Here is a 23,241-nt window from a genome sequence, read left to right as displayed (position 1 = left end):
TCGTGCACATAGGTCCAGATCATCCCAAACATGCTGAACGAGTGAGAACATGTGAGTATGGAGGCCATGGAAGAACTGGGACATTTTCAGCTTCCAGGAATTGTGCACAGATCCTTGCTACATGGGGCCGTGCATTATCAAACTGAAACATGAAATGATGGCGGCGGATGAATGGCACGACAATGTGCCTCAGGATCTCTTCACGGTATCTCTGTGCATTCAAATTGCTGTTGATAAAATGCAATTGTGTTTGTTGTCTGTAGCTTATGCCTGCCCATACCATCACCGCACAACCATCATGGGACACTCTGTTCACAATGTTGTCATTAGCAAACCACTCACTCACATGACGCCACACATGCTGTCTGCCATCTGCATCTGCTGAAACTGAGATTCATCCATGAAAAGCACACTTCTCCAGCGTGCCAGTGACCATTGAAAGTGAGCATTTGCCCACTGAAGTCAGTTACGATGCCGAACTGCAGTCAGGTCAAGACGCTGGTGAGGACAACGAGCTTGCAGATGAGCTTTCCTGAGACGGTTTCTGACAGTTTGTGCAGAAATTCTTTGATTGTGCAAATCCACAGTTTCTTCAGATGGTGGCTGGTCTCAGATGATCTGCAGGTGAAGAAGCCGGATGTGGAGGTCCTGGCCTGGCGAGGTTACACGTGGTCTGTGATTGTGAGGCTGCTTGGTTGTCCTGACAAATTCTCTAAAATGAAAATAAAGGTTGCTATTATAGAGAAATTGACATTAAATTCTCTGGCAACAGCTCTGGTGGACATTCCTGCAGTCAGCATGCCAATTGTACACTTCCTCAAAACTTGAGACATCTGTGGCATTGAATTGCGTGACAAAACTGCACATTTTAGAGTGGCCTTTTATCGTCCCCAGCACAAGGTGCACCTGTGTAATGATCATGCTGTTTAATCAGCTTCTTGATTTTCCACACTTGTCAGGTGGATGGATTATCTTGGCAAAGGAGAAATGCTCACTAACAGGGATGTAAACCAATTTGTGCACAAAATTGGAAAGAAATACGCTTTTATTTGCGTGTATGAAACATTCTGGGATCTTTTATTTCAGCTCATTAAACATGGGACCAACAATTTACATGTTGCGTTTATATTTTTGTTCAGTGTAGATGGTAGAGGAGTGAACAAACCGTGGCTTGGGTGGCTGAGATCCATGATGATCTTCTTGGCCTTCCTGTGAGACTGGGTGCTGTAGATGTCCAGGAGGGCAGTTAGTGTGCCCCAGGTGATGCTTTGGGCTGACCACACCTGCGATTGCGAGTGGTGCAGTTGCAGAACTAGGCCTTGATACAGCCCAACAGAATGCTCTCGATGGTGCATCTGTAGAAGTTTGTGATGTTCTTAGCGGTCAAGCCAAATTTCTTCAGCCTCCTGAGGTTGATGAGGCACTGTTGTGCCTTTTTCTCCATTCTGTCTGTTTGAAGGGAACATTTCAGGTCCTCAGTGACATGCATGCCGAAGAACTTTAAGCTGCGGCACATCAATGTGTATGGGGCATTCTCTCTCTGCTGTCTCCCGTATTCCACGATCACCTCTTTAGTTTTGTTGACGTTGAGCGAGAGGTAATGTTCCTGTCACCACTCTGCCAGGGCCCTCACCTCCTCCCTGTAGGCTGTCTCGGCATTGTTGGTAATCAGGCCTACCACTGTTGTGTCTTCATCAAACTTGATGATTGAGTTGGATACATGCGTGGACACGCATTCATGGATGAATAGGGAAATACAGGCGGGGGCTCAACATGCACCCCTGTGGGGCCCCAGGGTTGAGGGTCAGCATGGCGGAGGTGTTGCAGCCTACCTTCACCACTTGGGGCACTATGGTTTTGAAGGCTGAGCTGTAGTCTATGAACTGCATTCTTACATAGGTATTCCTCCTGTCCAGGTGGGATAGGGCAGTGTGCAGTGCAGTGGCCATTGCGATGTCTGTGGATCTGTTGGGGCGGTATGCAAATTGTTGTGAGTCTAGGGTTTCGGGTAAGGTGGAGGTGATATGATCCTTAACTAGCCTCTCAAAGCACTTCATGATGTCAGAAGTGAATGCTACCAGGCGATAGTAGTTTTGTTCACTTACCTTCACTATTTTTGGTACAGGAACAATGGTGGACATCGTGAAGCAAGTGGGGACAACAGACTGGGATAGGGGGAGATTGAGTATGTCCATAAACTCTCCAGCCAGACTTGGACAGAGGTCAGAGGTCAAGGCTAGTCTGTTTGTACCCGTCCATGTTCCCAGTCATCTTACTGTGGTTAAATACAGTGGTTTGCACATTTTATTTGGTGTGAATCCTGCCATCTATCCATGGGTAGGAGCAGGATGGTGGTGTGATCTGATTTGCCGAAGGGAGGGTGGGGGAGGGCCTTGTAGCCGTCCCGGAAGGGAGAGTAACAACGGTCAAGCATGTTCTCTCCACGTGTAGCACAAGAGATGTATTTGGTAGAAATTTGAGAGCATTATCCTCAGATTTCCTTCATGAAAGTCCCCAGCAACAATAAATGCCATATTAGGATATGCCATTTCCAGTTTGCACAATGTCCAGCCTATTTCCTTGTGAGCCGTTGCTGTTTCCAATTGGGGGGAAAATAACCAAAGAAAGTTTTCTTGGCAGCTAATGTGGTCGACATTTGATGGTGATGTATTCCAGATTGGGAAAACAAAAGGAATTATGGCATATTATGGCACTGCTGCAACAATAAAGAGTATTCTGGAATCCTTGTAACAAGACACCTTATAAATAGAATCCTTAGTAGAAAAATTATCAAAGTGGACTCCCTGCCTCGTGTTTTTTAGGCCAGGAGAAATGCAACCACTCTCAAATTCATAGACAGAACTATGGATGCAAGGACTGACCATCCATGATATACATTTTTTTATTGTCACCATGTTTTAAGTTTATACAGTGTTTGCTTACATTTAAATTGTTTAGAAATATTGGAGTAAAACAAGCTTATATTTTGGGTTGTGCTGGGGTATGACAGTTGAACTGAACTCATGACGCATCTATAAGTTATATTCTTGAAGAAACAATGGCTATATATCAGGGCTATTCAAATCTGACCCTACGAGGTCCGGCGCCTGCTGCTTTTCTGTTCTACCTGATCAAACCAAATCAAATCAAATTTTATTAGTCACATTAGCCGACTACAACAGGTGTAGACCTAACAGTGAAATGCTTACTTATGAGCCCCTAAACAACAATGCAGATAGAAAAAGATAAGAGTAAGAGATAAAAGTACCAAGCAATTAAAGAGCAGCAGTAAAATAACATTAGCGACACTCTATACAGGGGGTACCGAAACAGAGTCAATGTGCGGGGACAACGGTTTAGTTGAGGTAGTATGTACATGTAGGTCGAGTTATTAAAGTGACTATGCAGAGATGAGAACAGAGAGTAGCAGTGGTGTAAAGAGGGGGTGAGAGGGAGGGAGGGACACTGCAAATAGTCTGTGGTAGCCATTTGATTAGATGTTCAGAAGTCATATGGCTTGGGGGTAGAAGCTGTTTAGAAACCTCTAGGACCTAGACTTGGCACTCCGGTACTGCCTGCCATGCGGTATTAGAGTGAACAGTCTATGACTAGGGTGGCTGGAGTCTTTGACAATTTTTAGGGCCTTCCTCTGACACCGCCTGGTATAGAGGTCCTGGATGGCAGGAAGCTTGGCCAAAGTGATGCACTGAGCCGTCCGTACAACCCTCTGTCATGCCTTGCGGTCGGAGGCCGACGTTGCCATACCAGGCAGTGATTGAACCAGTCAGGATGCTCTCGATGGTGCAGCCGATCATTAATTTCCCAAGTTTAAATCAGTCCTTGTTTAGATGGTAAGAATAAAAACAAACAATGGAATTTACTTCAAGGTCCAGATTTGAATTTGAGGGGTATGATTCCAAAAATGCACTTTCAAATTAAACATTTACTAAGCAATTCAAAGCTAAATACAAATGGATGCTAAATACATTTTTGTTTTGATACATTTTTTATAAACAATACTCAATCATTAAGCATCTGTGCAACATAATGTATTGGATGAAACTATTTGTAGTTACATAGGTAAATCATTAAGATACAGCAGAGACTCTCTTTCTGTGGACCAGTTCATCTTTTGAATCTTTTGAATCTTTTTATCAAGGTCTGTTTTATATCTTTTGACTTAAAACAGAATATCAGTAAAGTTATCTTAGAAGGGAGCAGGCTATACAACATGATAATAACAATACGTAAATCAGTGCTGAATCTAATGCCGATATTACTGGACAGATAAAAACAAATTCTAGGTAGAATATAGAGGGCAATGATGATCAGCTGGCCACTGCAGATAGAAAGGGTTTTGAGGCTGCCTTTGGTGCTCGCAACCTTAAGAACTGCAACAATAATGTAGTCAAGGATCTAGATCAGATCATATTTTTAAGATAATACTGCCTTTATCTAATTGTGGTACATTACGACATATACTTTACGCTAACACTTGACATTTCAATAAAATTGCATTTAACAGTAGATAACATTTAATACGGTTCGCATGGGCTAAAATGTCAAATCAAATCAATTTTGACTGATATTTAATTAAGTTGTCAAAAGACATCAACCTAATCTAAATCAGGCGTGTCAAACTCATTCCTTGGAGGGCTCAGCGTCTACTGATTTTTGTTATTTCCTTACAATTTGTGTGCAATTAAGACCTACAGTATCAGGTGATGGGAGTTCCTTACTAACCAGTGACCAATTAAGACCTAGAGAGTCAGGTGAGGGGAGTTCCTAACTAACCAGTGACCAATTATGACCTAGAGTATCAGGTGATGGGAGTTCCTTACTAACCAGTGACCAATTAAGACCTAGAGAATCAGGTGAGGGGAGTTCCTAACTAACCAGTGACCAATTATGACCTAGAGTATCAGGTGATGGGAGTTCCTTACTAACCAGTGACCAATTAAGACCTAGAGAATCAGGTGATGGGAGTTCCTAACTAACCTGTGACCAATTAAGACCTAGAGAATCAGGTGATGGGAGTTCCTAACTAACCTGTGACCTTCAGTGACCAGTAAAAGGCAGGAGTGAAAACCTGCAGACACATTGCCTTCCATGGAATGAGTTTGACACCTGTGATCTAAATCAACCAAACCTTGACACTCCATTGTTGATTCACAGTTGAAACCTGACTGGTTAAATTGAGATAAAAACCACTGATGACTTTTCGCAAATTCAATCAAAACTAAACATTGATTTAACATGATTACATTGATGGTGATATAACATGGAAACAATATTGACTCAAGCACTTTTGCTTGGAACAAGCAAGAAAAAAGAAATGGCTTTGGTAACCCTAACCGTTACATATTTGGATTAATTTCAGATCTCTTGAAAATATTTTTCAGGCGCCCTCGAATCTCCTTGGTTTTGAGACAATACACAAGTGGGTTCACAAGAGAGGGGCCCAGAGTAGAGCCAATGATTAGGCCATTTCTGTGAGAGAGCGTGAGAACCAAACCAACCCTGGTGACCAATATTAACAACACCTTGGGGATAAAGAAGCAAGCCACCACTATCATGTGGGAGACACAGGTGTTAAATGTTTTCTTCCTGTCTTTGGATGAAGACATTTGCATCACTTCATAAACTATCTTCATGTATGAGAAGATTATCAAGGCTAAATTAACCCATAATATGGTAGTTGCCACAGTAGAAGCTACACTGAAATAAAATGTAGGATTCACACATGCTGCTCTTACTAAGGCTGCATATTCACAAAAGCTGTATGGGAGTTTATTTGAGCCACAAAAGGGCAGATTGTTCACTATGCCAGTCCACAAACTAGCAAATATGCAGCCTACTGCCCAAGTCACCATTATAAGTAAACATACATTTGTATTAGTTAAGATAGTCTGATATCGAAGAGGATATGAAATTGCAATAAGGCGATCATAAGCCATCAGAGCAATAGCGAAGGGTTCCATAGTGCTTCCTAAATGAAATAGGAAGCACTGTATCATGCAGGGTGCATAGGGGACTCTTCTCTCCTCACCAAGGAGAACGTTAAGCATTGTAACACTAATGCTGCTGGTGTAGACAATGTCTACCACTGCCAGCGAGCAAATAAAAAGTACATGGGGGTATGTAGAGGCTTGTTGAATGCTATGACACAAATGTTGGTGATGCTTCCGATCAGAATGAGAAAGAGGACGAACAAAATGGCTGCTCCCACCAGCTTTGGGTGTTGCACATCATCCAATCCTGTGATGAGGAATTCTGTTACCGTATATGTTGTTCTGTTGTTTGGCTCCATGTTCCTGTAAAATAATTTACAAAAAATTAGAGGCAAAAGATTGAAAATTGATCTACAGTGATTTGCAGGATCTCTAATTGGGAGTGTGCCAGACATTTTTTCAATGTAGGCCAACATCACCAGCTCCCAGCACTTGCTTGAATATAGCAGCCATGTACCACTATCAGGACAGAATAACTCTGTGGTCACTGATACGGTTCAGTTTGTATTTACTGCTACATGATGGAATATCTGTGAAAATAACTGCATTAAAACAGTCTGCATTGTCAAACTGGTGCATTGATTGTAACAGAAAATATATAATGAGAATCATCTAGAAAACATACTTTTGGTTACAAGGTCAAGTTTAGTTAATGGATTGTTAAGTTCAATACTTACCAGGTCAGACTTGTGCGCCAGGTTTCACACACAGCTGGTAGATGACACTCTGACCAGACTGGCATTGGATGTCTCTGAATTTATCCCCTTTCTGAACCACCTTCTCTCAACCACTGGAGGAATCCCACGTCATGATTCTCATTAGACACACACACACACACACACACACACACACACACACACACACACACACACACACACACACACACACACACACACACACACACACTACCTTTTTTCTCTCGCAATATTGGTTAGAGCCTATAAGTAAGCATTTCACTGTAAGATCTACACCTGTTGTATTCTGCACACGTGACAAATAACATTTGATTTGATTAGACAGCTACATACTGATTTGTATCCAAAAACAGGTGTAGAATCTGCACCCTAGAAGATGCGTACATGCTGATTGGCTAAAAGCTCCATAAGACACATAAAGACGGACATATTTTGAATTGTCCTTTATCTGTAATTGGTTGAATTGGGCTCTACGTCCTTTCATGAGTGAACTGTATTCGTAGAGCGCCAAATCCCTAATGAGACAACCCAATCTCTCTCATAAATCTTGCATTGATGACAATGGTGAATTCCATGCACAGATCTCAAGATAGGACCTTGTCCCCTGAGGACATACCTCCCCCCTGCGCTTTATTCAGTCACAACCCAAATTATCGGCACCCTTGATATAGATGAGCAAAAAAGACTATAAAATAAATTATAGAAATACTGAGCTATTCTGTATGCAAATTTTTTTATTACATATTTTATACTAATACAATTGCTCAGAGAACAGTATTTTCTTTAATAAGTAATACAAATAGTCTAAAAGATAGGTGTCAGAATTCTTATAAACATAATCTAACACAAATGTTATCAAAATGTTATTTGCATTAACCTTCTACTGTTCTCCTGTTAATCTCATTTAAGTAACTGTATTTTGGCATTTCATGGATTCCTGTTTCACTGGGGTATAAAAATGAGGTAACACGCATGTAAAATCCATTTGTCATCCATCACCATAGAGAAAGGCAATGAAATCACAAACGAAAATAACAAATGGTTGTTTATTTTCATAAATCAGGCAGAATCTGTCAGTCTCTCGGTCCCAGATTTGATTCACCTGCACTGTCTCCGCCTTCTACACTGAACAAACATATGTAAAAATTTCAACGTTTTTACTGAGTTACAGTTCATATAAGGAAATTTGTCAATTGAAATAAAAGCATTAGGCCCTAAACTATGGATTTCACATGACTAGGAAGAAAGATATGCATCTGTTTGTCACAGATACCTTAAAAAAAGGAATGGGTGTTGATTGGAAAACCAGTCAGTAACTGGTGGGACCACCATTTGCCTCATGCTGCGCAACACATTGCATGGAGTTGATCAGGCTGTTGATTGAAGCCAGTGGAATGTTGTCCTACTCCTCTTCAATGGCTGTGTGAAGTTGCTAGGGACATGCTGTCGTGCACATAGGTCCAGATCATCCCAAACATGCTGAACGAGTGAGAACATGTGAGTATGGAGGCCATGGAAGAACTGGGACATTTTCAGCTTCCAGGAATTGTGCACAGATCCTTGCTACATGGGGCCGTGCATTATCAAACTGAAACATGAAATGATGGCGGCGGATGAATGGCACGACAATGTGCCTCAGGATCTCTTCACGGTATCTCTGTGCATTCAAATTGCTGTTGATAAAATGCAATTGTGTTTGTTGTCTGTAGCTTATGCCTGCCCATACCATCACCGCACAACCATCATGGGACACTCTGTTCACAATGTTGTCATTAGCAAACCACTCACTCACATGACGCCACACATGCTGTCTGCCATCTGCATCTGCTGAAACTGAGATTCATCCATGAAAAGCACACTTCTCCAGCGTGCCAGTGACCATTGAAAGTGAGCATTTGCCCACTGAAGTCAGTTACGATGCCGAACTGCAGTCAGGTCAAGACGCTGGTGAGGACAACGAGCTTGCAGATGAGCTTTCCTGAGACGGTTTCTGACAGTTTGTGCAGAAATTCTTTGATTGTGCAAATCCACAGTTTCTTCAGATGGTGGCTGGTCTCAGATGATCTGCAGGTGAAGAAGCCGGATGTGGAGGTCCTGGCCTGGCGAGGTTACACGTGGTCTGTGATTGTGAGGCTGCTTGGTTGTCCTGACAAATTCTCTAAAATGAAAATAAAGGTTGCTATTATAGAGAAATTGACATTAAATTCTCTGGCAACAGCTCTGGTGGACATTCCTGCAGTCAGCATGCCAATTGTACACTTCCTCAAAACTTGAGACATCTGTGGCATTGAATTGCGTGACAAAACTGCACATTTTAGAGTGGCCTTTTATCGTCCCCAGCACAAGGTGCACCTGTGTAATGATCATGCTGTTTAATCAGCTTCTTGATTTTCCACACTTGTCAGGTGGATGGATTATCTTGGCAAAGGAGAAATGCTCACTAACAGGGATGTAAACCAATTTGTGCACAAAATTGGAAAGAAATACGCTTTTATTTGCGTGTATGAAACATTCTGGGATCTTTTATTTCAGCTCATTAAACATGGGACCAACAATTTACATGTTGCGTTTATATTTTTGTTCAGTGTAGATGGTAGAGGAGTGAACAAACCGTGGCTTGGGTGGCTGAGATCCATGATGATCTTCTTGGCCTTCCTGTGAGACTGGGTGCTGTAGATGTCCAGGAGGGCAGTTAGTGTGCCCCAGGTGATGCTTTGGGCTGACCACACCTGCGATTGCGAGTGGTGCAGTTGCAGAACTAGGCCTTGATACAGCCCAACAGAATGCTCTCGATGGTGCATCTGTAGAAGTTTGTGATGTTCTTAGCGGTCAAGCCAAATTTCTTCAGCCTCCTGAGGTTGATGAGGCACTGTTGTGCCTTTTTCTCCATTCTGTCTGTTTGAAGGGAACATTTCAGGTCCTCAGTGACATGCATGCCGAACAACTTTAAGCTGCGGCACATTAATGTGGATGGGGCATTCTCTCTCTGCTGTCTCCTGTATTCCACGATCACCTCTTTAGTTTTGTTGACGTTGAGCGAGAGGTAATGTTCCTGTCACCACTCTGCCAGGGCCCTCACCTCCTCCCTGTAGGCTGTCTCGGCATTGTTGGTAATCAGGCCTACCACTGTTGTGTCTTCATCAAACTTGATGATTGAGTTGGATACATGCGTGGACACGCATTCATGGATGAATAGGGAAATACAGGCGGGGGCTCAACATGCACCCCTGTGGGGCCCCAGGGTTGAGGGTCAGCATGGCGGAGGTGTTGCAGCCTACCTTCACCACTTGGGGCACTATGGTTTTGAAGGCTGAGCTGTAGTCTATGAACTGCATTCTTACATAGGTATTCCTCCTGTCCAGGTGGGATAGGGCAGTGTGCAGTGCAGTGGCCATTGCGATGTCTGTGGATCTGTTGGGGCGGTATGCAAATTGTTGTGAGTCTAGGGTGTCGGGTAAGGTGGAGGTGATATGATCCTTAACTAGCCTCTCAAAGCACTTCATGATGTCAGAAGTGAATGCTACCAGGCGATAGTAGTTTTGTTCACTTACCTTCACTATTTTTGGTACAGGAACAATGGTGGACATCGTGAAGCAAGTGGGGACAACAGACTGGGATAGGGGGAGATTGAGTATGTCCATAAACTCTCCAGCCAGACTTGGACAGAGGTCAGAGGTCAAGGCTAGTCTGTTTGTACCCGTCCATGTTCCCAGTCATCTTACTGTGGTTAAATACAGTGGTTTGCACATTTTATTTGGTGTGAATCCTGCCATCTATCCATGGGTAGGAGCAGGATGGTGGTGTGATCTGATTTGCCGAAGGGAGGGTGGGGGAGGGCCTTGTAGCCGTCCCGGAAGGGAGAGTAACAACGGTCAAGCATGTTCTCTCCACGTGTAGCACAAGAGATGTATTTGGTAGAAATTTGAGAGCATTATCCTCAGATTTCCTTCATGAAAGTCCCCAGCAACAATAAATGCCATATTAGGATATGCCATTTCCAGTTTGCACAATGTCCAGCCTATTTCCTTGTGAGCCGTTGCTGTTTCCAATTGGGGGAAAATAACCAAAGAAAGTTTTCTTGGCAGCTAATGTGGTCGACATTTGATGGTGATGTATTCCAGATTGGGAAAACAAAAGGAATTATGGCATATTATGGCACTGCTGCAACAATAAAGAGTATTCTGGAATCCTTGTAACAAGACACCTTATAAATAGAATCCTTAGTAGAAAAATTATCAAAGTGGACTCCCTGCCTCGTGTTTTTTAGGCCAGGAGAAATGCAACCACTCTCAAATTCATAGACAGAACTATGGATGCAAGGACTGACCATCCATGATATACATTTTTTTATTGTCACCATGTTTTAAGTTTATACAGTGTTTGCTTACATTTAAATTGTTTAGAAATATTGGAGTAAAACAAGCTTATATTTTGGGTTGTGCTGGGGTATGACAGTTGAACTGAACTCATGACGCATCTATAAGTTATATTCTTGAAGAAACAATGGCTATATATCAGGGCTATTCAAATCTGACCCTACGAGGTCCGGCGCCTGCTGCTTTTCTGTTCTACCTGATCAAACCAAATCAAATCAAATTTTATTAGTCACATTAGCCGACTACAACAGGTGTAGACCTAACAGTGAAATGCTTACTTATGAGCCCCTAAACAACAATGCAGATAGAAAAAGATAAGAGTAAGAGATAAAAGTACCAAGCAATTAAAGAGCAGCAGTAAAATAACATTAGCGACACTCTATACAGGGGGTACCGAAACAGAGTCAATGTGCGGGGACAACGGTTTAGTTGAGGTAGTATGTACATGTAGGTCGAGTTATTAAAGTGACTATGCAGAGATGAGAACAGAGAGTAGCAGTGGTGTAAAGAGGGGGTGAGAGGGAGGGAGGGACACTGCAAATAGTCTGTGGTAGCCATTTGATTAGATGTTCAGAAGTCATATGGCTTGGGGGTAGAAGCTGTTTAGAAACCTCTAGGACCTAGACTTGGCACTCCGGTACTGCCTGCCATGCGGTATTAGAGTGAACAGTCTATGACTAGGGTGGCTGGAGTCTTTGACAATTTTTAGGGCCTTCCTCTGACACCGCCTGGTATAGAGGTCCTGGATGGCAGGAAGCTTGGCCAAAGTGATGCACTGAGCCGTCCGTACAACCCTCTGTCATGCCTTGCGGTCGGAGGCCGACGTTGCCATACCAGGCAGTGATTGAACCAGTCAGGATGCTCTCGATGGTGCAGCCGATCATTAATTTCCCAAGTTTAAATCAGTCCTTGTTTAGATGGTAAGAATAAAAACAAACAATGGAATTTACTTCAAGGTCCAGATTTGAATTTGAGGGGTATGATTCCAAAAATGCACTTTCAAATTAAACATTTACTAAGCAATTCAAAGCTAAATACAAATGGATGCTAAATACATTTTTGTTTTGATACATTTTTTATAAACAATACTCAATCATTAAGCATCTGTGCAACATAATGTATTGGATGAAACTATTTGTAGTTACATAGGTAAATCATTAAGATACAGCAGAGACTCTCTTTCTGTGGACCAGTTCATCTTTTGAATCTTTTGAATCTTTTTATCAAGGTCTGTTTTATATCTTTTGACTTAAAACAGAATATCAGTAAAGTTATCTTAGAAGGGAGCAGGCTATACAACATGATAATAACAATACGTAAATCAGTGCTGAATCTAATGCCGATATTACTGGACAGATAAAAACAAATTCTAGGTAGAATATAGAGGGCAATGATGATCAGCTGGCCACTGCAGATAGAAAGGGTTTTGAGGCTGCCTTTGGTGCTCGCAACCTTAAGAACTGCAACAATAATGTAGTCAAGGATCTAGATCAGATCATATTTTTAAGATAATACTGCCTTTATCTAATTGTGGTACATTACGACATATACTTTACGCTAACACTTGACATTTCAATAAAATTGCATTTAACAGTAGATAACATTTAATACGGTTCGCATGGGCTAAAATGTCAAATCAAATCAATTTTGACTGATATTTAATTAAGTTGTCAAAAGACATCAACCTAATCTAAATCAGGCGTGTCAAACTCATTCCTTGGAGGGCTCAGCGTCTACTGATTTTTGTTATTTCCTTACAATTTGTGTGCAATTAAGACCTACAGTATCAGGTGATGGGAGTTCCTTACTAACCAGTGACCAATTAAGACCTAGAGAGTCAGGTGAGGGGAGTTCCTAACTAACCAGTGACCAATTATGACCTAGAGTATCAGGTGATGGGAGTTCCTTACTAACCAGTGACCAATTAAGACCTAGAGAATCAGGTGAGGGGAGTTCCTAACTAACCAGTGACCAATTATGACCTAGAGTATCAGGTGATGGGAGTTCCTTACTAACCAGTGACCAATTAAGACCTAGAGAATCAGGTGATGGGAGTTCCTAACTAACCTGTGACCAATTAAGACCTAGAGAATCAGGTGATGGGAGTTCCTAACTAACCAGTGACCTTCAGTGATCAGTAAAAGGCAGGACTGAAAACCTGCAGACACATTGCCTTCCATGGAATGAGTTTGACACCTGTGATCTAAATCAACCAAACCTTGACACTCCATTGTTGATTCACAGTTGAAACCTGACTGGTTAAATTGAGATAAAAACCACTGATGACTTTTCGCAAATTCAATCAAAACTAAACATTGATTTAACATGATTACATTGATGGTGATATAACATGGAAACAATATTGACTCAACCACTTTTGCTTGGAACAAGCAAGAAAAAAGAAATGGCTTTGGTAACCCTAACCGTTACATATTTGGATTAATTTCAGATCTCTTGAAAATATTTTTCAGGCGCCCTCGAATCTCCTTGGTTTTGAGACAATACACAAGTGGGTTCACAAGAGAGGGGCCCAGAGTAGAGCCAATGATTAGGCCATTTCTGTGAGAGAGCGTGAGAACCAAACCAACCCTGGTGACCAATATTAACAACACCTTGGGGATAAAGAAGCAAGCCACCACTATCATGTGGGAGACACAGGTGTTAAATGTTTTCTTCCTGTCTTTGGATGAAGACATTTGTATCACTACATAAACTATCTTCATGTATGAGAAGATTATCAAGGCTAAATTAACCCATAATACAGCAGTCCCCACAGCAGAAATTGCATTGAAATAATATGTAGGATTCACACATGCTGCTCTTACTAAGGCTGCATATTCACAAAAGCTGTATTGGAGTTTATTTGAGCCACAAAAGGGCAGATTGTTCACTAAGCCAGTCAACAAACTAGCAAATATGCAGCCTACCGCCCAAGTGGCTATTATAAGTAAACATACATTTGTATTAGTTAAGATAGTCTGATATCGAAGAGGATATGAAATTGCAATAAGGCGATCATAAGCCATCAGAGCAATAGCGAAGGGTTCCATAGCGCTTCCTAAATTAAATAAGAAGCACTGTATCATGCAGGGTGCATAGGGGACTCTTCTCTCCTCACCAAGGAGAACGTTAAGCATTGTAACACTAATGCCACTGGTGTAGACAATGTCTACCGTTGCCAGCGAGCAAATAAAAAAATACATGGGGGTATGTAGAGGCTTGTTGAATGCTATGACACAAATGTTGGTGATGCTTCCGATCAGAATGAGAAAGAGGACGAACAAAATGGCTGCTCCCACCAGCTTTGGGTGTTGCACATCATCCAATCCTGTGATGAGGAATTCTGTTACCGTATATGTTGTTCTGTTGTTTGGCTCCATGTTCCTGTAAAATAATTTAGAAAATAAAAGAGGCAAAATATTGTAAATTGATCAACAGTGATTTGCAGTGTGTCAGACATTTTTTCAATGTAGGCCAACATCACCAACTTCCATTATGTGCTTGAATATAGTAGCCATGTACCACAATCAGGACAGTATCTGTGGTCACTAATACGGTTCAGTTTGTATTTACTGCTACATGATGGAATATCTGTGAAAATAACTGCATTAAAACAGTCTGCATTGTCAAACTGGTGCATTGATTGTAACAGAAAATATATAATGAGAATCATCTAGAAAACATACTTTTGGTTACAAGGTCAAGTTTAGTTAATGGATTGTTAAGTTCAATACTTACCACGTCAGACTTGTGCGCCAGGTTTCACACACAGCTGGTAGATGACACTCTGACCAGACTGGCATTGGATGTCTCTGAATTTATTCCCTTTCTGAACCACCTTCTCTCAGCCACTTGAGCAATCCCACGTCATGATTCTCATTAGACAGCTACATTCTTATTGGTATCCAACAACAGGTGTAAAAACTGCACACTAGAACATGCATACATGGTGATTGTCTATAAGGCACATAAAGATGGACATATTTTGAGTTTTTCTTTATCTGTAATTTGTTGAATTGGGCCCTGCATCCTTTCATGAGTGAACTGTAATCATAGAGCTCCAAATCCCTAATGAGACAACCCAATCTCTCTCATAAATCTTGCATTGATGACAATGATGAATTCCATGCACAGATCTCAAGATCTGGACATCCCTCCCCCCTGCGCTTTATTCAGGCACAACCCAAATTATCGGCACCCTTGATATAGATGAGCAAAAAAGACTATGAAATAAATCATAGAAAGACTGAGCTATACTGTATGCACATTTTTTATTACATTTTTTATACTAATACAATTGCTCAGGGAAATATATTTTCTTTCATAAGTAATATTTTCTTTCATAAATAAAAAATCTAAAAAAGATAGTCTAAATTCTTATAAAGATAATCTAACAGAAATGTTATCAAAATGTTATTTGCATTAACCTTCTACTGTTCTACTGTTAATCTCATCTTAAGTAACTGTATTTTGGCCTTTCATAGCTTCTTGTTTCACTGGGGTGTAAAAATGAGGTAACACGAATGTAAAAACCATTTGTCATCCATCACCGTAGAGAAAGGCAATGAACTCACAAACGATCAGAAACAAATAGCTGTTGACTTTCAGAAATCAGGCAATGGGTACAAAAAAACGATTGAAAAACCAATTTTACCACTTACCACTATTAGGGCAACAATCAAGAAATGTAAGATTACTGGAACAGTGGTAAACCTGCCTGGGAAAGGACAAAAGTGTATCTTGTCCACACGCACAGTGAGAAAGCTTGTTCGGGAGGCAAAGAGGCTTGCCATAAAAAAGCCTTTATTGATAGCTCTTAACCTGTTATGGATAGGGGGCAGTATTTTCACGGCCGGATAAAAAAACGTACCCGATTTAATCTGATTATTACTCCTGCCCAGAAACTAGAATATGCATATAATTATTAGCTTTGGATAGAAAACACTCCAAAGTTTCTAAAACTGTTTGAATGGTGTCTGTGAGTATAACAGAACTCATTTGGCAGGCCAAAACCTGAGAAGATTCCTTACAGGAAGTGCCCTCTCTGACCATTTCTTGGCCTTCTACACTCTCTTTATTGAAAACTGAGGATCTCTGCTGTAACGTGACACTTCCTACGGCTCCCATAGGCTCTTAGAAGGCGGCAAACCGCTGAATGATTGCATAAAGGAGTTCTGTATCTGTATCTATAATTCTTAAAATAATTGTTATGTTTTTTGTGAACGTTTATCGTGAGTAATTTAGTAAATTCACCGGAAGTGTTCGGTGGGAATGCTAGTTCTGAACGTCACATGCTAATGTAAAAAGCTGGTTTTTGATATAAATATGAACTTGATTGAACAAAACATGCATGTATTGTATAACATAATGTCCTAGGCGTGTCATCTGATGAAGATCATCAAAGGTTAGTGCTGCATTTAGCTGTGGTTTTGTTTTTTGTGACATTATATGCTAGCTTGAAAAAATGGGTGTCTGATTATTTCTGGCTGGGTACTCTGCTGACATAATCTAATGTTTTGCTTTCGCTGTAAAGCCTTTTTGAAATTGGACAGTGTGATTAGATAAAGGAGAGTCTTGTCTTTAAAATGGTGTAAAACAGTCATATGTTTGAAAAATGGAAGTTTTGGGATTTTTGAGGAATTTGTAATTCGCGCCACGCCTATCATTGGATATTGGAGCAGGTGTTCCGCTAGCGGAACGTCTAGATGTAAGAGCCAGGCACACCAGTGGTGGGTTTGGCCTCAAAAGAAACTTGACCGCAAGTGAATCTTCCAGCAAGACAATAACCCCAAGCAGATATAAAAATCCTCAACTAAATGTTTAATTGACCACAAAAATCTACATTTTGCAATATCCATCTGTCTCAGGACTTGAACCCCATTGAAAACCTATGTTTTGAATTGACGAGGGCAGTCCATAAGCGCAGATCGAAGGATATCATGAATCTGGAAAGATTCTGTTAAGAGGAATGGTCTAAGATCCCTCCCAATGTGTTCTTCAATCTAACACAACATTATAGAAAAAGGCAAAGTGTTGTTATCCGTGCATGGGGAAGGTGCACAAAGTATTGAAAGCACGGGTGCCAATCATTTTGACACCTATATCATTTTTTAATTTTTTTTACTAACCTATTTTTCTCTGAGCAATTGAATTAGTATAAAATAATATTGTTTTTCTTTTTTTTTGTTGCATACAGTATACAGTAGCTCAGTATTTTTTGCTCATCTTTATCAAGGGTGCCAATCATTTTGGTCGTGACTGTTTTTTTAAATTATGACGTAGGCTGCTACCTTTTTAATACTGTATTCCATTGAGCTCCCCTCTCTCTCAACCTTTCAATATCTGTGAGTGTCATAAAGTTCGTCATCTAAGGAGAAGAAATCATCGGACCAACATGCAGCGCTTAAGGTGCTCATCTTCTTTTTATTTAGAAGGAAAAAAAAATACTCATACAAAAACAAACGACGAAAAACAGTCCCGTAAGGTGCTCAGACTATACAAGGAAACAACCACCCACAAACACAAGTGAAAACAAACACACCTAAATATGGCCTCCAATCAGAGAAAACAACAAACAGCTGCCTCTGATTGGAGGTCATTGACAAAACTAACATAGACAAAACCCACATAGAAATAGAAATCATAGAACATCAACCAAAAACCCCGAAACACACTAAACAAACACCCCCTGCCATGCCCTGACCAAACTACAATAACAAACAACCCCTTTACTGGTCAGGACGTGACAGTGAGTAGGTTTTGTCATGTGATTCATTAGTGTAGTCACCCTTTCACAGACAGTGCGGTTCCAGGGGATCATTAAGGCTCAATGCAAAAATACATTCTTATCCCAAGGCCCAGCTTGTCTAATGATATTAGTAAAGCATTTATACATTCCCTAGGAACAGAACTACCCCAGAGGGTTCCAGCATTAATCATTTATTCAAATAGGTAACAGCCCCATAGACTGTTCTGAGGTGTAATGTTCTGAGGTGTAATGTTCTGAGGTGTAAACAGACCAAAAGAACAAAGTGTGTGTATAAGCTTTCATGATTAGCTTTCATAGCCCATTCATAACCATAATAGAAGCAACCATAGTTGGCTACTGTAAAAAAAGGCCAACACCATGATTTGGTTACCTTATCTTTCAACATGAAAAGTCAAATGACTTTTAAAAAGAGAATGCAATATATTATTTTCACTTCATAGTATACAGTATAATCTTCTGTAATTAGCACAATTCTTTATGACCCAAAATATAAACAATATTATTTGAGAATTCTTGGGCGTGTCAAAAGTGGTTGAAGGTCTGTGGTGTGATTGCAATGAAGACACACACCATTAGAATAAATACATTTTAGATAAACAAAAAAGGACAACATGGAGAAGAAAAAATAGCTTAGTTGTTATTGCATGCATAATGAAATCATAACAGCAAAACAGAAACACAGACACACGCACACACACACACACGCTCCTCACTAATCACACACAAGGGAACTTAGTGTATGAGAGAGACACTAATTAGACAGTAATCCTTCAAGACTTAATTTGTTGTATGTTGTTGAAAGACAGGGGTTGCCTCTGAGAATCATGTACACTTCTAACAAACTTCTGTGTCTTGCAAGAACATGAAACATGTCAGTGTGTGTAAAAGAGGCGAAGTCAGATGCAGGAGAGTAGCGTGATGTAAACAGGCGCACTTTATTAAAGTTCCAAAACGAGAGCACAACATAAAACATGCGCTCAAAAACACGGAACATAAAAGTAAAGCACGTAAAAAGACACCACAGCAACATGAAACAATTACACACAAAACATGATGGGAAAGAGAGGGTTAAATACAAGTAGCTTCATTGGGGAAATGAAAACCAGGAGTGTATGGAAACAAGACAAGACAAATGGATATATGAAAAATGGAGCGGCGATGGCTAGAAAGCCGGTGATGATGATCGCCGAACGCCGCCCGAACAAGGAGAGGAGCGGACTTCGGCGGAAGTCGTGACAAAACAACACGTCAATCCACCCTTATACACAGTAGCAACGTAGGTTTTATATACAGTATTTTTTCTCAAATGTATTTTGTTTGGATAAATCATCAGAGGAAGTTTTAAGCGAACTAGAAAATTAAGTGACTACTTTTCAACTAGTCATGGAGGCCTATAGGTGCATGACAATCACAAAAGCACTAAACTCTTATGAAAAGTAGAATCATACTGTACCTCTCAAAGCTGTAGGTAGAGGTTATCCACAATGGGCTCCTTTTGTAGCTCAGTTGGTGCTTGTAACGCCAGGGTAGTGGGTTCAATTCCCGGGACCACCCATACATAAAATGTATGCATTCATGACTGTAAGTCGCTTTGGATAAAAGTGTCTGGTAAATTACATATATTTCATTTATTTATGTTCACATGATGAACCTAGTATCCATGCAAAATGTATGAAATGTGACATGAGAGTATGGACTGGATTGACCGCCTGCCGACAGAGTGACTGCATTTGGTCACCCCATTTAGTCAGATGCAGAGCCATGTATTAAGACTTGGGCCAACTTTTCAAATTCTGAATATTGTTCTAATTCTAGACAAAGTGGAACTGACAGCATTTTAGCAACATGACATTTGATTACAATCTGTTCATATACACCCCCAGAAAGAATATTACATTTTTTTTTTACATTTTCTGACAAGCGAGTGCTTAGATATGGTCATTTCTACCTTTTCATAAATGCATAGAATGTTTAGGAATGACGTATAGTAAGATATTTGTGAAAATTCTATTGCCATATAGAGTGGGAAAGCAGCTGTGTGTTTGGACAATTAATAGACACTGCAGTAAATAAAACCGAATAAAAACATCTGTTCTGTCCAGGGCCGGAGTCTACACAGACCGGTATGCATTAGCCAATCAGAGCTACAGTAGGCGTATGTGCAAATAAACCATTTGCCACACGGGCCTGTCATTGTTCACTTTGAACTGGACTGTGTGTTTACAGGCAGTTGCAACAGCGCGACTAAAGATCTTTAGAACACATTCGGCAAAAGCCACAAAATACACCTGAATGGATTTCTGCCAGTAGAGGCTGCTGAGGGGAGGACGGGTCATAATAATGGCTGGAATGGAGTCAATGGAATGGTATCAAACACATATGTTGTTCATGGGTTTGATACCATTCCATTCACTCCATTCCAGCCATTATCATGAGCCGTCCTCCCCTCACCAGCCTCCACTGATTTCTGCAAATATGTAAATACCATGGGAGTCCTCTTTCATTTGGAAACTTCATAATTCTACTGATCAAACAACCATGAAAAGGTAGGCTCTCTCCCCTTAAGTTACCTATGCACATCAACAACATCAAGATCAACAACTAATGCTAGACAGAGTGAGATGAGCTAACATCTAACCAGGGAACATTAAATAAACCCTCTCAAATGTGTTTCAGCTAATTGGCTGTCAAAATTGCACTGATGAATGATCTGGAATAGTAGCCTGCTCGTCCTTCTGCAGCTTGCCTGCCAATGAATGCTTGTCCCACCCACGTTTAGACAACTGAATCGGAACATGCCTGCCTGCCCACCCATTTGATTGATGCCAAATACATTTGATTGACAAATAAGAGATATGCTAACTGTTGATAACAGTTATTCAACTTTAGCATAACTAGCTAGCTAGCAAAGCGATTCACATTTCTTCCTAGCTAACCAAATGACACCTGCCGCATCTCTGGCTGTAGCCAATTAAAAAACGATATGAGGGGAAAAAGTTGGTTATTTTATTTTTATGAACACAACAAATACAAAAACAGAAATATACATAAACCTAACAGATATATTTTCAATTTGTCAAAAAGTTTTATGTTGTGTATTGCTTTTTTATTTTTACATTATGTCATAGGCGTCGTAAGGATTGGACCAAGGCGCAGCAGGTAAAGTGCTCATCTTCTTAATTTATATAAAGAAAACACTTAAACAAAATAAAGAAATTACGAAAACAGTTCCATAAGGCTCCCAGGCTATACAGAAAATAACCACCCACAAAACACAAGTGAAACAAACACAACTAAATATGACCTCCAATTAGAGGCAACGACAACCTGCTGCCTCTAATTGGAGTTCATTGCCAAAAACCCAACATAGAAATAGAAAACTAGATATAAACATAGAAATAGAAAACATATAACCTAAACCAAAAACACCGAAACACACAAAACAAACACCCCCTGCCGCACCCTGACCAAACTACAATGACAAATAACCCCTTTTACTGTTCAGGACGTGACACATTTACTGATCATTTCAAAATAATATTTAAATTCTATCTTAAATAATGTGAAGAGGATTTGTTCTCTGCCCACTTCATTTTATGGATAAAGAATCTTCCATGAAAAATAAACAAATGAACAATTTAAGTTAAATCAGGGTCCATATCATTTGGATCAAAATAAAACATAATATCAGAGTCTCTCAGATTAGCATTAATAGTCGTTTCTTTTAAAATTAAATCTTCTAACTCCAGAATCTTCGGACATCAGAACAGTCCCAAAATAAATGGTCAAGAGTTTCTGAGTCACAACCACAAAAAAAACAAAATTGATAACACATTTGTTATCAATAGCTATTTTAAATCTGTGTATAATAAAGGTCTTTACAGGGTAGATTATATGAATGAGTTTGTATGATACTTCTTTCACCTTATTAGATACGATATTTGCCAGACAACAACAAGACTTTGTTCCAGTTCACTTGTTATAGCTATTGACTTGCCTAGTTAAATAAAGGTTAAACAATTATAGGGCTGTATTCCAGTACATTTTAGCAGAGGGAATAGTAACATCTTCACATAGTTTTCTTATATACATGTTATTACATTTATAGTTTAAAATGTCAATTCCTTCTAGTTGAATAGAGGCTGCAAAATCCTCAACAGTTGCACTTGGAGTATTGTTTATATTCTCCTAAAAGAAGAATAGCACCTTTAGGGACAGCTCTAACAACAATTTGATACTCCTCAGAAGTGAATGTAACATTGTGTGTTCTTATGAATTCTCAATAATCATTATTCAATAATTGTTTATCCCAGATAATGTTGTTGTCAAACCAGTTCTGGAAAAATAAAGACTTGTTTTTGTATTTTATGTCTTTATTATTCCAGATTGTATACCTATGTGGGGGAAAATTGTGTTTGTACATGAGATTCCAAGAAGTACTTGTTATTGAAAGTTAGCAAGCGTAATAGGGATTTTACCCACATCAAAGTTGCATTTGAGTAAGAATTCTAGACACCCAATCTGTTGGAATATTAAATTAGGGATGATATTCCAGATGCAATCCTTATTTCTTAAATAGTTTTGTATCCATTTGATCTTAAAGATTAAAATCCAGAGCATTCAACCCTCCCTCACTTTGGGTGCTACATATTACCGCTTTTCTTAAATAATGAGGTTAATTCCTCCATATGAAGTTAAATAATTTAGGATCAACCATTTTAGTTACTGACAGAGGAACATCCAAGGCAAGGGAGGTATAAACTAATCTGGACTGACCTTCAGATTTTGACAAAAGTACACGTCCAGATAAAGAAAGATCTCCTAATAACCAGAAGTTAAATATCTTTCCAATTTTCTCTACAATAGGAGATAAATTTAAGTTGGCCCTTTCTTTCTGATCTTTGCTGACTTTAATACCAAGATATGTGATCACAACTTTTACAGGGATATTACATACTGAGTTTATGTCACAATCTTTTCAACACAAATAATTCACATTTCTAATATTCAGAGATAAACCAGATACATTGTCACGGTTATCGTCGGTGAAGGAGGACCAAAATGCAGCAGGACTGTGTTTGTTCATTTATTAAATCAAAATGAACACAAAAACAACTCACGATATACCGACAGTCTTCTCATTGTCATACATGCTAGACAAGAAACAATCTCCCACAATTACACAGACAAACACACCCAACTAATATAGGACTTCCAATCAAAGGCAACACCACACAGCTGCCTTCAATTGGAAGTCCACCCCAATTAACTCAACATAGAAACAGATTACCTAGACTAAACATAGAATTACATAAACAAGGAACAGTGCCCAAAAACCCCGGAATACATAAATCAAATGCCCTTTTTAGAAAAACCACCACCCCGAACCA

General features: G+C 40.0%; 1 protein-coding gene and 1 pseudogene across 1 annotated transcript; both read right to left on the bottom strand.

Moving 5' to 3' along the window:
- Nucleotides 1-3,624: 3,624 nt before the first annotated feature.
- Nucleotides 3,625-6,310, bottom strand: LOC106593726 (putative olfactory receptor 10D3; annotated as a pseudogene).
- Nucleotides 6,311-13,437: 7,127 nt separating this feature from the next.
- On the bottom strand, nucleotides 13,438-14,858 carry LOC106581391 (putative olfactory receptor 10D3). The gene is made up of 2 exons (XM_014163425.2): nucleotides 14,821-14,858; nucleotides 13,438-14,466 (listed from the first exon to the last, which is right to left on the bottom strand). The coding sequence occupies exon 2, from the start codon at nucleotides 14,460-14,462 to the stop codon at nucleotides 13,509-13,511; it is 954 nt and encodes a 317-aa protein (XP_014018900.2). The 5' UTR covers nucleotides 14,463-14,466; nucleotides 14,821-14,858; the 3' UTR covers nucleotides 13,438-13,508.
- Between the last annotated feature and the right edge of the window lie 8,383 nt (nucleotides 14,859-23,241).

The sequence above is a fragment of the Salmo salar genome, chromosome ssa20, assembly GCF_905237065.1.
Source record: "Salmo salar chromosome ssa20, Ssal_v3.1, whole genome shotgun sequence".
NCBI lineage: Eukaryota > Metazoa > Chordata > Actinopteri > Salmoniformes > Salmonidae > Salmo > Salmo salar.
The sequence above is the reverse complement of the archived record's forward strand: the minus strand, read 5'-3'. Positions and strand labels throughout refer to the sequence as shown.